Source organism: Bufo bufo, chromosome 6, assembly GCF_905171765.1.
Source record: "Bufo bufo chromosome 6, aBufBuf1.1, whole genome shotgun sequence".
In the NCBI taxonomy this organism is placed as follows: Eukaryota; Metazoa; Chordata; class Amphibia; order Anura; family Bufonidae; genus Bufo; species Bufo bufo.
The window spans coordinates 361,557,366-361,573,859 of record NC_053394.1 but is presented as its reverse complement, the minus strand read 5'-3'; the positions used below and the strand labels follow the sequence as shown (position 1 = coordinate 361,573,859).

At 48.4% G+C, this 16,494-nt stretch overlaps 1 protein-coding gene across 1 annotated transcript in view; it reads right to left on the bottom strand.

The window, feature by feature from the left end:
* ENGASE (endo-beta-N-acetylglucosaminidase) overlaps positions 1 to 16,494 on the bottom strand; it is a 47,761-nt gene that overhangs the window by 29,605 nt on the left and 1,662 nt on the right. Inside the window, 7 exon segments of the mRNA XM_040438502.1 lie at positions 786 to 889; positions 1,410 to 1,569; positions 5,858 to 6,006; positions 6,116 to 6,273; positions 12,774 to 12,922; positions 13,018 to 13,219; positions 15,166 to 15,233. Coding sequence (XP_040294436.1) covers positions 786 to 889; positions 1,410 to 1,569; positions 5,858 to 6,006; positions 6,116 to 6,273; positions 12,774 to 12,922; positions 13,018 to 13,219; positions 15,166 to 15,214 — 971 coding nt within the window. The 5' untranslated portion in view covers positions 15,215 to 15,233.

Genomic DNA, 16,494 nt, shown 5'->3' with positions numbered 1-16,494 from the left:
ACATATGGCAGATGCCATTCACTCTCATAGGTCACTTCATGCCTACGACTTACTAGGTGCTAGGACCTGGCGGGTCAGCATGATGCAGTGACATTATAACATACGCCAGCAGCCTGCCATTGACAGCAAGGCCGATACTTAAAACCATTCCCACAATGAAAGTAACTTTTAATAAAAAAAATTTCAGGGGCTATTACTGTGTTGGGGCACTATTAGCAGGTGGGGGCACTATTAGCAGGTGGGGGCACTAGCATCTTTACAATGTTGAGGCCTAATTTTAGCCGACGACAGCCGAATAAAATCAAGCATCACAGATCGCTTTCCCAGCAGGCAGTAGTACCGGTCACATATCATTTTAAACTGAAGAATGCCTGAAATGTATGGACAGCTATAGACTTGTTAAAGGGGTATAGGTCATCAGTATCTGATCAGTGGGGGTCGGACACCTGGGACTCCCGCCGATCAGCTATTTGAGAAGGCACTGGCGTTCATGTGAGCGCCACAGCCTTCTCTCTGCATTTGCTGGGCCATTGGCGCCACAGTCATGTGTCACGTAGCCTAGGAGCAGCTCAGCCCCATTCAAGTGAATGGTGCTGAGCTGCGATACCAATCATAGCCACTATACAATGTACGGCGCTGTGCTTGGTAAGCTCAGAGAAGGCCGCAGAGCTCACAGGAGTGCCAGTGCCTTCTCAAACAGCTGATCGGCGGGGGTCTCGAGGATATACAAAAATCCTGGAAAACCCTTTCAACCATTTTGACACGTAGGTGTCCTATACTCTTACCTGTGTTGGTTCTCAAGGAATTGTTCCCTATTGAAGCATTCGTACACCCATCCTGGAGCAAACAACGCCGCGGAGAAGCCATACTGCCGGATCATCTCCAATGACTAAAAAAATAAAATAAAAAATATAAAAAACATGCAATTTAGTATATGTAAAAATTTTTTTTTAATGCAATTTAGTATATGAAAAAAAAAAAGTCGATTCAAGAGATATTGACATGGACAGAAGTGATATGATAATATGGGAGTTGTAGACTTTACAAAAAGTCGTTATCAGTGATCTGTGGCCAAGTACAGCAAACGTTAGCCACAGCTCCATTCACTTGTATGGGACTGCAGGCAATAGCTGATTTTTGGCTCTCTAATAGAAATAAATGGAGGGTGGTCGCGCATGCGCAGTGCGCTCCTGTTCACTTCTGCAGCTAGTAGTAGTAGTGGCATGCCAGCTATGTTGGAGTTGAGACAACCCCTTTAAGCTCTTCTCACAAAGAGAAAAACAGATCACAAAACAAAAAATCAAGATATAAATCTTCTGCAAGGTACCTGTTCATACTGTGTCTTCCTGCAAGAAGTATAAGAAATGCTTTCATAGTAGAAGCAGCTACACGACAACATACTGAGTTACCTTGAAGGTTTCAAACTTTCCTCCTACAACGTCTCCCCGGGCGAAGATATCCACGCCAACATAAATATCTGTCCTGCGCGGCTCTGCGGTCATGCGCTGCAGGTGTTCTTCCTTCCAGTTGTAGTTTGTGAAAATTCCATCACATGCAGCGAAAAACTGTCTATGGACACAGGAAAAACGTGACAAACGTAGAGATGTAGATTAAAATAAGCTACAAATATTTAAACTAAGGCCCAGGGATGCCCAACCTGCGGCCCTCCAGCTGTTGCAAAACTACAACTCCCAGCATGCCCAGACAGCCTACAGCTATCAGCCGGGCATGATGGGAGTTGTAGTTTTACAACAGCTGGAGGGCCGCAGGTTGAGCATCCCTGAACTAAGCAATGTGACATTCATGTTCACTAACTAATCAGAGCTTTCCTCCCACAGTCGGCTTCCCCCTGCTCCTGGCAGCTTGGAAGAGGTTTCTTGGTTTCACTACCCATGGCCTTGGGGCCTGTATGTCTGCGAAAGCCTCTCCTAGAGATCCGGAGAGATGCTCTGATGCACATGCAGAAATCATAGATGATGCAGCCATGCCATTAGATCAAGCACCTGCTAAAAAGAGATTTTCTGGGCTTTCTTGAAAATTTTGCTGTGTGCCGACCTATGGAGGGGGAGATAGTCCAATCGGTACCTATCCCTCCATTGCAATGCTGATGCCGCTGTCTCCTCTGCGCTCATGTGACCACCGAGACAGGATGGGAGCTCTTCTGCTCAGGTCCCAAATGGATGTCTTCCTGTTCAGCTGCATTTACAGTATATGCTGTAAACCGGCAGATTCAGGAACACATGCGACCTAATCGCTGGCAGATCCTCCATAACTGGGCAGCTCCAGGTCCTAGCTGGTAATGTTCATACTAGAGTTATTGTTTACAGAGCCCCTAATGTTAGGTTAACCCTTTCACTACTGGCTCTTTTTTTTTTTTTTTCGTTTTTGCGTTTTCATTTTTCTTCCTTGAGCCATAACGTTTTTTATATTTCCGTTCACATAGCTGTATGAGGGCTTATTATTTTTTTGCGAGACAAGTTGTACTTTCTAATGCTACTAATAATTATGTAATACAATTTAGTGGAAAGCGGTGAAAAAATTCCAAATGGGGTGGAATTGGAAAAAAAACGCAATTCCTCCATCATTTTATGGGTTTTGTTCCCACAGCGTTTCGTTTGCAGCAAAACTGACCCATGCCCTTCATTCTCTGGGTCAGTACGATACCCCATATGTATAGGTTTTGGATGTCTAAATTGTGTTAAAATAAATTTAAACTTTGTAAAAAAAAAAAAAAAGTTTTTTTTACATCACCATCTTCTGAACCCCATAACTTTTTTATACTTGTGTCTACTGAGCTGTATAGGGGCTTTGAGGGAGAATCTGTAGTTTTTATTGATACCATTTTGGAGTGTGTGTGACTTTTTGATTACATTTTATTTGGGTAAGAGAAGCAATGAAAAAAAAAAAAAAAAAAAGGCAAATCGGCCATTTTTACCCTTTTTTCCGTTACACCACTCGCCGTATTTGAATATTTTTATTTTATTTTAATAGTATGGGCGTTTTCAGTCACGGGGATACCCATGATGTTTATATTTATTGTTATTTAGGCATTTATATTATACGGAAAGAGGGTAATTTAAACTTTTATTTTTTGTAATGATTTTGAAGCTCATATATATGAGCCTATAAATTCTGTTTTTTTATTTTTTCATTTTGTACAATCAGGGATTTTTAAAATGACTATTACTGTGAATTGCTCATTTCTTATGCTGGCCTGCCATTTGGTGGCTAAAATATGAATTGCAGCATGAATACTATCAGCCTTGTCAGCGAGGCTGATAGCATTCAGAACAACTACCGACAGCCCCACTGGCCGCAGGGGGTGTCGGTAGGAAGCACGAGCTTCTGGTTTTCTGCGCATTTAGATGTCGTGATCTCACTTGATCACGGCATCTAAAGCCTTTAATTACCGCGATCGGCATTATTGCCGGTCACGGCAAATAGCCGCAGGTCTCTGCTGTTTGAAACAGGAGAGACTTCCCGGCCATGACGCCCACTGCATGTGCAAGCAGGTGCCATGTTCGCACATCGCTCCCGCGCCATACATGTACGACGCTGGTAACGTAAGGGTTAAGTACATAATACATTCAGGATTATGTAATGTTATAGTAATCTAACAATTCTTAAAAGGGTATTCCCATCTTGTAAAGATTGGAACCACTTTATAATCATCAGGGTTTGGGGCCACCTACTTTTTCTGAGACTGAAGGGGCCACATCACTGCTTTGTCTTGCCCTGCAGCTCTTCGACCAACCAAGTGAAGGGAGCTGTGGCTTATCACATTCAAGTGAATCTGCCATGTAGGTAAAAATTAGGAGGGTATGCAGCGCTGAATCTGTGCTCGGTTGCCATGTGATTGTATCTTTTATGTAGACATTAAAGGGGTTGTCCGAATTATGTAAAAAAATAAAAATAAAGCACTGTAAATCTGATGATCTGCAAGTTTTGGTTAAAAAAAAAAATTATATATATATATATATATATATATATATATATATATATATATATATATATATATAATTTATTCATTTCCCTATTTCTGTTCTGGCCCCTTTGTTGACATGCTGTTGCAGAGCTGTAGGGTGTGTAACAAGAATCTCTGAGGTTTTCCTCATGAATACTTGTGGGTGTCAACAAAGACTGCCTTTCCCCTCCCCTTGCTCTGCAAAGGGAGTGAATAAAATTGCTGTCCTGCAGTCTGACTGCTGGGATACTCTTGTCCCAGTTGTACAGTACAATGACATTGCTGATACACACAATATCTTCCCCCTATCTGTTCTTGTGCAATGCACTGCAGACACTTTCTCACAGCCAGCAGAAGAATACAGAGAAGAGGACTCCTCCGGTCTCCATCAGCTCTGCATTTGCAGGGTAAGGAGGGAGGGAAGATCCTGTGCACAGCATTTGTTTCTTCACAGCCTGAGGAGGAAACCCTGCAGCTGCTCAGTACCTGGGGCAGAGCCTTCAGCCCTGAGTCTGTGCTGCTGATGGTAGAAGGGGTTAAACTTTCCTGAAGAATCCAGTGGGAGGGGAGACACAGGGCAGACAGCTCAGCCTGCAGATCAGCAGTGCAGGGGGTGTGACCAGCAGATCAGGCAGTGCAGGGGGACATGGCTTGTTGCTCCAACCAGCACAGCCCACAGTGAGATTCTGTGTACAGAGGCAGACCTGCTCCTCCTGCTCCCTCAGGCTTGTGTACGGAACGTCATAAGGGCAGGGGAAGAAGCGGACATTACAGGTCATGTGACACTCAGCTAACTAGGAGAACAGGACCTCTGGAGATGAAGGAAGTGAACTGAAAACCCCACACATTTGCTAAAGGTCCTATTACAGATTATCAGGATGGAAGATAAGGAACCAAGACCGGACGCTCCATTCAGAATAGGCGATTGTCAGAGCTCATCTATTCTTTCCCTGTACAATGACCTCTGCACAGGTCACAGAGCATGCCCAGAAAACTCTCCCATAGAAGTCAATGAGGTCCCCTCCTGACCACTGTGTCTATGGACCATGGGGCTACCGTAAAGCAATTTTCTTAGGCTAGGTCTACACGACGACATTTGTTGCGCGACAATTTTTATAATGATAGTCTACGGTGTTGCACTGCGACATGCTGCGACTGCGACAGTCACAAAAAATCAATTCGAGATGGATTTTCTGCCGACTGTCGCGTCGCAGTATGTCGCATTGCGACACCATAGACTATCATTATAAAAACTGTTGTGCGAAATTGGTGCGACAAAATGTTGCAGTGTAGTTGCGCCCTATCTGTCGCGCAACACATGTCGTCGTGTAAACCTAGCCTCAATGCTTTCTAAATGCCGTTAAAAGGGGTTATCCAATTTCTCAAACAGCCCCCCCATGTGCCGGGCCCCTCACAGGTAATATACTTACCCAGCTCCTGGTCCCCGCTGCTGCTTCTCCCTATACACAGGGGGGGGGGGGGGAGCAGCCAATGCCAGGCGGGGACGAGCCTCCCTAGCGTCACCCGAGATGCTAGGGAGGCTCGTCCTTGTCCCCACCTGCCAATGGCTGCTTCCCCTTTGACACCGGATGTTTTCATCCGTGTACAGGGAGAAGCAGCAGCGGCGTTGCGTGGGACCAGGAGGGGCGCAGGGAGCAGGGTAGGTATATAACCTGTAAGGGGCCCAGCACATGGGGGGCTATTTGAGAAATTGGATAACCCCTTTAAGAACAGCTCAGAGGCAAGATGGCTGTCCACATAATCATGTTCAGGAAACAGAATAAAAAAAAAAATGCAATCAGAAAATAAAAACAGATTAGAAAAAAAGGATATGTGCTACTATCTGTCTTTAACTGGCAGAAAAAATAAAAATAATAATCAATGAAGATTTACCTGTTTTCGTCATTGAGTTCGTTCTGCCACTTCAGCTCCCCGCTGTGGAGCACGCTGTCATACCAGAGGACCAGGCCGCCTGGAACTTGTGAGTGCAGCTTCTCTGTTAAATAGGAGAGGAACAAGGGCACCTGGGATACTGCAGCAGGCTACACGTAAAAAAAACAACAAAAAACTAGCTAAAACTTCAGGTCAGGTAATATTTTCTCTTGTAATAGCAGGAAATAATTGTGGTTAAAGGAGATATTGACTACTTACACTGAGCACATTCTCAATGTTAATCAACCATCCATCAAACCTGTAGAAACGTGCGAGTGACACCATCTGATCTGCGACTGCTTTATATGTGGCCTCATCGCCAGCCAGAAACGATTCACAAACTTTAGCGCCATCTTCCCATTCTGTGATAAACGTACCTGTGCGAAGGTCAAAAGGCAGCAAATATGAATGATACTTATAAAAGTCCTATAGAAAGGCTTAGGATAGTGTATTTAATGCAAAATAATGGCACAAATGCAGCAGGTGTCCATTTAGTAAGGCTACTTTCACACTAGCGTTTTTACTGGATCCGGAAGGGTTCAGCAAAAACGCTTCTGTTACTGATAATACAACCATCTGCATCCGTTATGAACGGATCCGGTTGTATTATCTTTAACATAGTAAGAACAGACCCTAATCAACTCCACTGAAAATCAATGGGGGACGGATCCATTTTCTATTGTGTTAGATTGTGTCAGAGAAAATGGATCTGTCCCCATTGTGGATCATGCCGGATCCGTCTTGCTCCGCATCCCATGACAGAAAGAAAAACGCAGAATGCAGTATGGGAACGCAACCAAACGGAATGGAATGCGTTCTGGAGCATTCCGTTCAGTTAAGTTTTGTCCCCATTGACAATAAATGGGGACAAAACTGAAGCTTTTTTTTCCGGTGTTCTGCCAAATCTCTATACCTTGCGAAAAGTCTATACCGGAAGTGACGCGGCCGCACAGGAATCAGCTGGAGGAGGGTGTGCGCAGCGCGGCGATCCACTAGCTTAGCAAAAAAATCTCTATACCCCTAAGTGCGCACACGCGGTAGACAAAGTACTTCTATCGCGGCGCTGCAATGATTTTTTACTAAGCTAGTGGATGTTCGCTTGCTCAGCGCACACCCTCCTCCAGCTGATTCCGGTGCGGCCGAGTCACTTCCGGTATAGACTTTTCGCAAGGTATAGAGATTTGGCAGAACACCGGTATTGAGACCCTATAACGTATCTCAATACTGGAAAATATTAACGCTAGTGTAAAAGTAGCCTAAGGGTACTTTCACACTTGCAGAAGAGTGATCCAGCAAGCAGTTCTGTCGCCGAAACTGCCTGCCGGATCCGTCAAAACGTATGCCAACTGATGGCATTTGTAAGACGGATCAGGATCCTGATCCGTATGACAAATGCATTGAAATTCCGGATCCGTCTTTCCGGTGTCATCCAGAAAACGGATCCGGCATTATTATTATTTTTTTTACAATTTTTTCAGTCGATGAGTCCGGCATTGCGGTATTTTGAATGCCTGATCCAGCACTAATACATTCCTATGGAAAAAAATGCATCCGGCATTCAGGCAAGTGTTCAGTTTTTTGGGCTGGAGATAAAACCGTAGCATGCTGCGGTATTATCTCTGTCCTGATCAGTCAAAAAGACTGAACTGAAGACATCCTGATGCATCCTGAACGGATTGCTCTCCATTCAGAATGCATAGGGATAAAACTGATCAGTTATTTTCCGGTATTGAGCCCCTAGGACGGAACTCTATGCCGGAGTACACCGTGCCAATAACGAGATTTTTGTGAACTCACCTGTAAAATCTCTTTCTCGCTTAGTTCATTGGGGGGGGGGGGGGGGACACAGGACCGTGGGTATAGCTGTTTGCTGCCACTAGGAGGGGACACTAGGCTGAAAACTGTTAGCTCCTCCTCTGCCAGCTATACCCCCTCCAGCCTGGAGAGAGCATATCAGTTTGTGCCCTAGTAGTAGGAGAATCAGAAAGTAAACTGAAAAACAAACTAGAACCGCACACCACCGTAGGACCAAACCACAACCGAGGTCCCAACCGGCAATCAACTGCCCCTACATGCCACACGAAGAAGATGCTGTATCCCCAAATGAACTAAGCGAGAAAGATTTTACAGGCGAGTTCACAAAAATCTTGTTTTCTTGCTCGTATCATTGGGGGGGACACAGGACCGTTGGACGTCCTAAAGCAGTCCACGGGGAGGGAAAACCAGAACCCCATGGAAAACAACTCCCTCGCAGAAGTTAGGTACTACACTGCGGCCTGCAAGACCCTGCGGCCCAGAGCAGCATCCGCCGAGGCCAGAGAGTGCACCCAGTAAAATTTGGTGAATGTGTGCAAGGAGGACCAAGTCGCAGCCTTGCACAATTGAGATGCAGATGCATGGTGAAGGTGAGCCCAAGAAGCACCGACCGCTCTGGTAGAGTGGGCCATGATCCCAGGGGGAGAAACCCTGCCCTGGGAGCGGTATGCCTCAGCAATAGCTGACGAATCCACCTGGCAATCGTCACCTTGGAGGCCGCTAACCCCTTGCGAGGACCTTCCGGGATTACGAACACGGAGTCCGTACGCCGAAAAGAACCAGAACCGGACAGGTAGATCCTCAAAGCCCGCATGACATTAAGCCAATGGAGCTCACGCTCTCTCGGATGAGAAGGCTGCGGGCAGAACAATATCCTTGTTGGCATGAAAGGCCGACACCACTTTTGGCTGAAAGGAAGGCACTGGGCGGAGCACCACTTTATCTTGGTGAATCACCAGAAAGGGCTCCTTGCAAGAAAGAACTGCCAGTTCCGAAACCCTCCTGATAGATGTGATGGCCACTGAAAAGGACACTTTCCAGGAGAGCAAAATCGAAGAGAGACCGCATTCAGAGGCTCGACAGGAGCAGCCTGGAGAGAGCCCAGGATCAGGTTCAAGTCCCAAGAATGCAATAGGGGACAATAAGGAGGCACTGTGTGAGCCACCCCCTGCAGAAATGTCTTTACAGGGCCTAACAGTCAGGGAACGCTGGAAAAATATGCACAGGGCTGAGACCTGTCCCTTCAAGGAACTAAGCGCAAGTCCAAGTTCCAATCCGGACTGAAGAAATGCAAGAATAGTAGGAAGGGAGAAACGTCTGGGAGGGAGACCGCGTTCCTCACAGAAACGCAGGAAGGACTTCCAGGTCCTGTAATAGATTTTGGATGACGTGGGTTTTCTGGCTTTAATCATCGTACAAATGACCCTATCAGAGAAACCCTTCCGCCTCAAAATGAAGGTTTCAATAGCCACGCCGTCAAACGTAGCGTCCCTGAGTGGAAGGGGCCACGGTGCGTCCCCTAAAAGAAGAATGAGGTCGGTATACCACGCTCGACGGGGCCAGTCCGGGGTGATTAGGATTGTCCGGATGCCCTCCATTCCGATTAGAATCCGAGGCAGGAGAGGAAGGGGTGGGAAGACGTACAGGAGAGAAAAGCCGCCCCATGGCTAAACGAGGGCGTCTATGTCGTATGCCTTGAGGTCCCTTGTGCGAGAGAAGAAGCAAGGGAGCTTGTGATTGAGCCTGGACGCCATCAAGTCCACATCCGGTCGGCCCCAACGGAGACAGATCGCCTCGAACACCTCCAGATAGAGGGACCACTCCCCAGGGTTCACCGTCGTCCGGCTGAGAAAATCCGCCATCCAATTTTCCACCCCCGGACTGTAGACCGCCGAGATCACCGGAACGTGGGCTTCCGCCCACTGTAGGATCTTTGCTGATTCCTTCATCACCGCAAGGCTGCGGGTCCTCCCTTGGTGGTTGATATAAGCCACTGCAGTCGCATTGTCAGACTGTACCCTGAATGGTCGGCCATCCAGGAGAGGGGTCCAATGCTGAAGGGACAGATAAATGGCTCGTAGCTCCAAGATATTGATGGGCAGTTTCGACTCCGATGGAAACCAAACGCCCTGGACTGTCCGGGTGGCGAAGACCCCGTCCCAACCTTGAAGGCTGGCGTCTGTGGTGAAGACCGTCCATGTTACTGAGAGAAAGGACTCCCCCACTTCAAGGTGTCATCCACCACCTGAGTGACGACTGTACCTGTTGAGACAGGTGACTACGCTGGTCCAGGGAATTCGGGGACTTGTCCCATAATGACATCACGGCACGTTGAAATGACCGGGTGTGAAACTGCGAAAGTAACTGCCTCGAAGGAGACTACAGTCGCATGCAGTATCCGCATACAACTGCGGATTGACGTGCTCCAGCGCTGGAGGAGAAGACGGATCGACCGCTGAAGATCCAGCCTCTTGTCCGGGGGGAGGCGAACCAACGCAGAGCCCGAATCCAATATCATGCCGAGGAACCTGATCTGTGTGGCGGCCCGCAGTCTTCTGCAAGTTCACCAGCCAGCCGAAGCGAGAGAGCGTGTCCAGTGTGATCCACAGACTTCCTTTGCACTAAGTGACTGTAGGAGCCTTGATCAGGATATCGCCCAGATAGGGGAGCAGAGTAATGCCCCTGGATCACAAAAGGGCAAGGAGGGGAGCAAGTACCTTCGTGAACACCCACGGAGCTGTCGCCAAGCCAAAGGGCAGGGCGACAAACTGGTAATGGCACGACTGAATAGCGAAACGGAGAAAACGTTGGTGGGCAGCTGCAATCACAGAGCGCAGGGACTCCATTCTGAATCGTTGAACACGGAGAAACGGGTTTACAACCTTGAGATCTAGAACCGGGCGGACAACGCCCTCCTTTTTGGGCACCACGAACAGGTTTGAATAAAAACCCATAAACCGTTCCTCCAGAGGAACCGGAGTCATCACCCCCCGTGCGAGGAGGGATTGAACCGCTTGGAAGAAAGCCACCGCCCGAACTGGACCTACCTGGGCGCATGGCAGTCTACCTGTCCACGAGGGAATTTTACTTTGCAAATGGTGCATGCATAGTAGGTAGCCCTGCAGGTGGACTGAGGGGAAAGTATTGATTGAGTCAGACATGGTATGCTGTGGATAGCTCAATGCTGGAGGGGGTAGCGATATCCTACCAAAATGGCCAGCAAAGCCAGGTCCTGTGTTCCCACACGCAGAGCTGCAGAGATCCGCGAAAGAAGGGAGGAGAGAACTCCTGGGCGGTGGGAAAGCAAGCCAGGCCCCCTCAGGACGCTGCGGAGCCTGACTGGTGCGACGCTGACAAACGCCACGCGCTGCCGACTAGCCACGCCCACGTGTCATTTTCCGCGCGCACTCTGCGGCACATAGGGATCCCGACAGGACGGTCGGGACCCCAGGATGGTGCGTGTAGCGGGGCACAGCGGCGGGGAAGTGAGGGAGATAAAGAGGCGCTGGGTTAAAAAAAAAAAAAAAACGCCCCTAGTGCCCACAATAGCAGAGCCGCCCCCACGGTTGGACCCGCAAAATAATTACCCCCGCATGGCCGGCGACGGCGCGAATAGCGCCTGAGAAGTGCTAGGTAGGGGGCTGAGACAGGGAGGGATATACTCACCTGCCTTCATCTGTGTTATTCGCCCTTCCACCATGGACCAGCAGGACCACCTCTACAGTCGCTGGCACACAAGTGGCAGGGGACTGGTGAGGGAAGGGCTTGGAGAACAGGTGGCCCTTGCGCTGGCGGGAAGCAGGGGAGCTAGGCTGCCCTGGTCCACCTTTTCTTCTTGGGGGAGGCAGAGCGGTGGGACAACAGACACCAGCCAGCCCCGCCGGGTAGACAGAGGCAATGCGACTCTTCCCCATCTAGACTAAACAGGAGAAAAAAAATAAGTAAATAAATAAATAAATCAATCAAAGAAAGCCACCCTGGGAGGTCTGCCTCCTACGACACTAAGCTAAAAACCAATATGCTCGCTCCAGGCTGGAGGGGGTATAGCTGGCAGAGGAGGAGCTAACAGCTTTCAGCCTAGTGTCACCTCCTAGTGGCAGCAAACAGCTATACCCACGGTCCTGTGTCCCCCAATGATACGAGCGAGAAATATATTTTAGAGGAAGGCGTATTTTTATTATGGCCAAAATTTTGCTTTGTATGACTGTACAGCGCCATATATCAGAGGCTCCTTCCTGAGATACATACACTGGGGAATATCCCTGACATTTTAAAGACCAGATGTGAACAGAGCCTCATATAGCTGCTAACGTCAGTCAGGGTGGGAAGAGGCAGTGGCACTTGTCATGAATACACTGGGCTCGAGGAGACTGATGTATTCTTTGGGCTTATTACACAGACAAAATTATACATATTTGTACCAAAGGTTTTAGTAACTTATCAGACTTGGTCACACGGTCAGGTTTCCTGATGCAGTTTTGGAAGCCAAATCCAGGAGAGAATTAAAAAAGGGGAGAAGTTGTATCTGTCCTTTTATGATCCATTCCTGATTTTGGATTCCAAAACTGCATGCAGAAAACTGACTGTGTGAACCTACCCATATTGTGAGGTAGGTTATAGTGACAAATCTGCTTTAAAAGGGGTTTCCCAACACCTATAATGCCCGGCGCCTCTTACAGGTTATACTTCCAGCCACATCGCTACTGATACCCGCACGGCTGCATCTCCCCGTCGCACAGATCAAAACATCCGGTGTCGGGGGGGAGCAGCCAATAGCAGGCCGTAACGAAGGACGAGTATCCCCAACGTCACCCACGGTGCTAGGGAGGCTCGTTCCCGTAGTGGTCTGCTATTGGCTGCTCCCCCCGACACTGGATGTGCGACAGGGAGATGCAGCCGTGCGGGTATCAGTAGCGACATTTGCGCTGGAGAGCGAGGCAAGTATAACCTGTATGAGGTACCCGGGCATTATATGGGTTGGATAACCCCTTTAAGTGTTTTCCTCTGTACAAGCAGCCCTTATGGATAGGTAATGTAATGTCAGTCATCTTGCAAGTCTTACCCAAGACAGAAACGCCGTGTTTGTGAGCAGCATTTGTCCAACACACTGGAGGAAGGGTGAACATCCGATGACTGAAGTAGACAAAAATATCAATGTACTGCCAATGGTAGAAAACATACGGCTCCTTAGCGTCAGTGCCCTGAATAAACCTGCAGAAGAGATTACGTCTGGTTATACAGATCTACTTCCCGCATGTCTGAGGTTATATAAAAGTTACACCGAGGTCTCAGATCATCTGTCCTACCTGTCATCCAGATACCCTCCCATCATGTCATGGCAGACGAGAGTCCTCGGCCTCTGGCTACCAATAGGTGGATACCGTTTTGCCAGAGGGGTCACGGCGATATTAAACATGTCTTGGCTGGTTGGTTTCCATGAAAGCAGTTCCTCCAGGTTTGAGAAGAAAAAGCTGATCGGCTCGGTCGTCCCTCGGTCATGATGTCTAGCTGAATGGGAAAGAAATATTCATGAGTGGAGTTGGATGGTAGGTGAACTCGGCCGTGCCCACATGCAGCGTAAAGGCTGTGGATTTTTCCAAAGTGAAAAACAGCATTTACTGAAGCAGCAAAGCGGATGAGATTTAAAAATATGTAATCCAGACGCTGTGGAGAGTGTCCGCAGGGAAACCCACACATAACTTCATATACCCTGTGTATAGGAGAGTGCAGCCTGCTGCGTGGTGCTATATACCCTCTGTACAGGAGAGTGCAGCCTGCTGCGTGGTGCTATATACCCTGTGTACAGGAGAGTGCAGCCTGCTGCGTGGTGCTATATACCCTGTGTACAGGAGAGTGCAGCCTGCTGCATTGTACTATATACCCTGTGTACAGGAGAGTGCAGCCTGCTGCGTTGTGCTATATACCCTGTGTACAGGAGAGTGCAGCCTGCTGCATTGTACTATATACCCTGTGTACAGGAAAGTGCAGCCTGCTGCGTGGTGCTATATACCCTGTGTACAGGAGAGTGCAGCCTGCTGCGTGGTGCTATATACCCTGTGTACAGGAGAGTGCAGCCTGCTGCGTGGTGCTATATACCCTGTGTACAGGAGAGTGCAGCCTGCTGCATTGTGCTATATACCCTGTGTACAGGAGAGTGCAGCCTGCTGCATTGTGCTATATACCCTGTGTATAGGAGAGTGCAGCCTGCTGCGTGGTGCTATATACCCTGTGTACAGGAGAGTGCAGCCTGCTGCGTGGTGCTATATACCCTCTGTACAGGAGAGTGCAGCCTGCTGCGTGGTGCTATATACCCTGTGTACAGGAGAGTGCAGCCTGCTGCGTGGTGCTATATACCCTGTGTACAGGAGAGTGCAGCCTGCTGCATTGTACTATATACCCTGTGTACAGGAGAGTGCAGCCTGCTGCGTTATGCTATATACCCTGTGTACAGGAGAGTGCAGCCTGCTGCATTGTACTATATACCCTGTGTACAGGAAAGTGCAGCCTGCTGCGTGGTGCTATATACCCTGTGTACAGGAGAGTGCAGCCTGCTGCGTGGTGCTATATACCCTGTGTACAGGAGAGTGCAGCCTGCTGCGTGGTGCTATATACCCTGTGTACAGGAGAGTGCAGCCTGCTGCGTGGTGCTATATACCCTGTGTACAGGAGAGTGCAGCCTGCTGCATTGTACTATATACCCTGTGTACAGGAGAGTGCAGCCTGCTGCGTGGTGCTATATACCCTGTGTACAGGAGAGTGCAGCCTGCTGCGTTGTGCTATATACCCTGTGTACAGGAGAGTGCAGCCTGCTGCATTGTACTATATACCCTGTGTACAGGAAAGTGCAGCCTGCTGCGTGGTGCTATATACCCTGTGTACAGGAGAGTGCAGCCTGCTGCGTGGTGCTATATACCCTGTGTACAGGAGAGTGCAGCCTGCTGCGTGGTGCTATATACCCTGTGTACAGGAGAGTGCAGCCTGCTGCATTGTGCTATATACCCTGTGTACAGGAGAGTGCAGCCTGCTGCGTGGTGCTATATACCCTGTGTACAGGAGAGTGCAGCCTGCTGTATTGTGCTATATACCCTGTGTATACAGGAGAGTGCAGCCTGCTGTATTGTGCTATATACCCTGTGTATACAGGAGAGTGCAGCCTGCTGCATTGTGCTATATACCCTGCGTACAGGAGAGTGCAGCCTGCTGCATTGTGCTATATACCCTGCGTACAGGAGAGTGCAGCCTGCTGCGTCGTGCTATGCAGTAGATAAAGATATAATAATGTACACCCGCCCATGGAGATCAGAAGGTCCTTAGCCATGTGAATGGAGCCCTAAGGATACATTTCACATACATACGCAGGGAATGCTCAGAGCCTAGGAGTACAGTCGGCGGGTACAGCGCATGCCATTATGTACCTGTATCATGCGTTACACCGCAGTAAAGCGGCTTCTTACCTGACAGCGGAGCAGATTCATATCTGATGACTTCTTTATAAACTTTCATGTCTGGAATACGATTTTATCTAAAAGAAACCAAGAAAAAGCATTGACCCCACGTGTGGTCTGAACACAGAGCGGACAATAGCCTTCACACGCCATTAACCCCTTAGCAATTTATTTATTTATTTTGCACAAGATACTCCTTCAATATCAGATCAGTGAGGTTCGGACACGCGGTATACATAAATGGGAGCCTATAGGTGCCGTATACCACAGCATACGTCTGAGGAATCTCCGGATATCGGCACCGTACACTACAGTGCGAGTGCACCCTCTGACTTTATACAGCCACACGGAGTAAAAAATGGTGGCATGTGAGTCACTGTTAGAGATAAGCGAATTTCATATTTTGAAATTCGTTCACGCTACGTTTGGTAGTAAAAGCAGAATTGCGTTATGGATTCCGTTACCACGGACCATAACGCAATTCTATGACGGAATGCCTTTAGAGACATTCCGTCCCGTTTTTGTTATGCAGGGGAGTAAACTGAATCCATAACGCAATTCTGCTTTTACCACCAAACGAAGTGTGAATGAATTTCAAAATCTGAAATTCGCTCGTCTCTAGTCACTGCTATGTGGGTGTTCCCCTTCAGAGACATTCCTAGGGAAGAATACGATGCTACGCGCCGTACAGCAGCAGGCGGAGCACCTACAGGTCTGTAATATGGAACCCTAGGGATCCAAAACTAAGAAATCAGCAAACCCAGGGGTGTCTGTAGGTCAAAATGTCTGGGGCTTGGGTCCCATGTACTGTCCAGGGGCCCCGATGTAGTGGCCCCCAACAATGCAATTGTATCACTGTCCTAGGGGCGGCCATACAGTCGATTTACTGCAGCGGGACACAGAAGTCAATGGCTCTCTGTCCCGCTATTCACCCTCATAGGCTACAGGCAGGAGGTTAGGTCAGGCAATCGCAAAGCGGTGACATCATCACGACCGCCTTGTGCCAGGTCTAGGCTGGAGCAATGACGTCATCGTCATTGCCTGAGCAGATAGCTGGCATCTCAGGCTGCTTGACGGAAGAGCTCTATGGCCTGCATTGCAGACGGCGGCGGGGAGTGGGAAGTCAGGCGAGTATTTAGGTTTTTTTGGCGCTTTTCGTCACTTTGGAGGAAGATAGCAGGGAGTAGCAGCAGGATAAGACATCTGAGCCACCAGGAGGAGGAGAATAGAAAAGTGTGGAAGCTAAGATGTCCGTTAAGGATAACTCTGAGACAAGATGTGGCTGGAAGAAGTCGTCATGGTGGGCTGAACAGAGAAGATGAGAAAAGAGAACGTCTA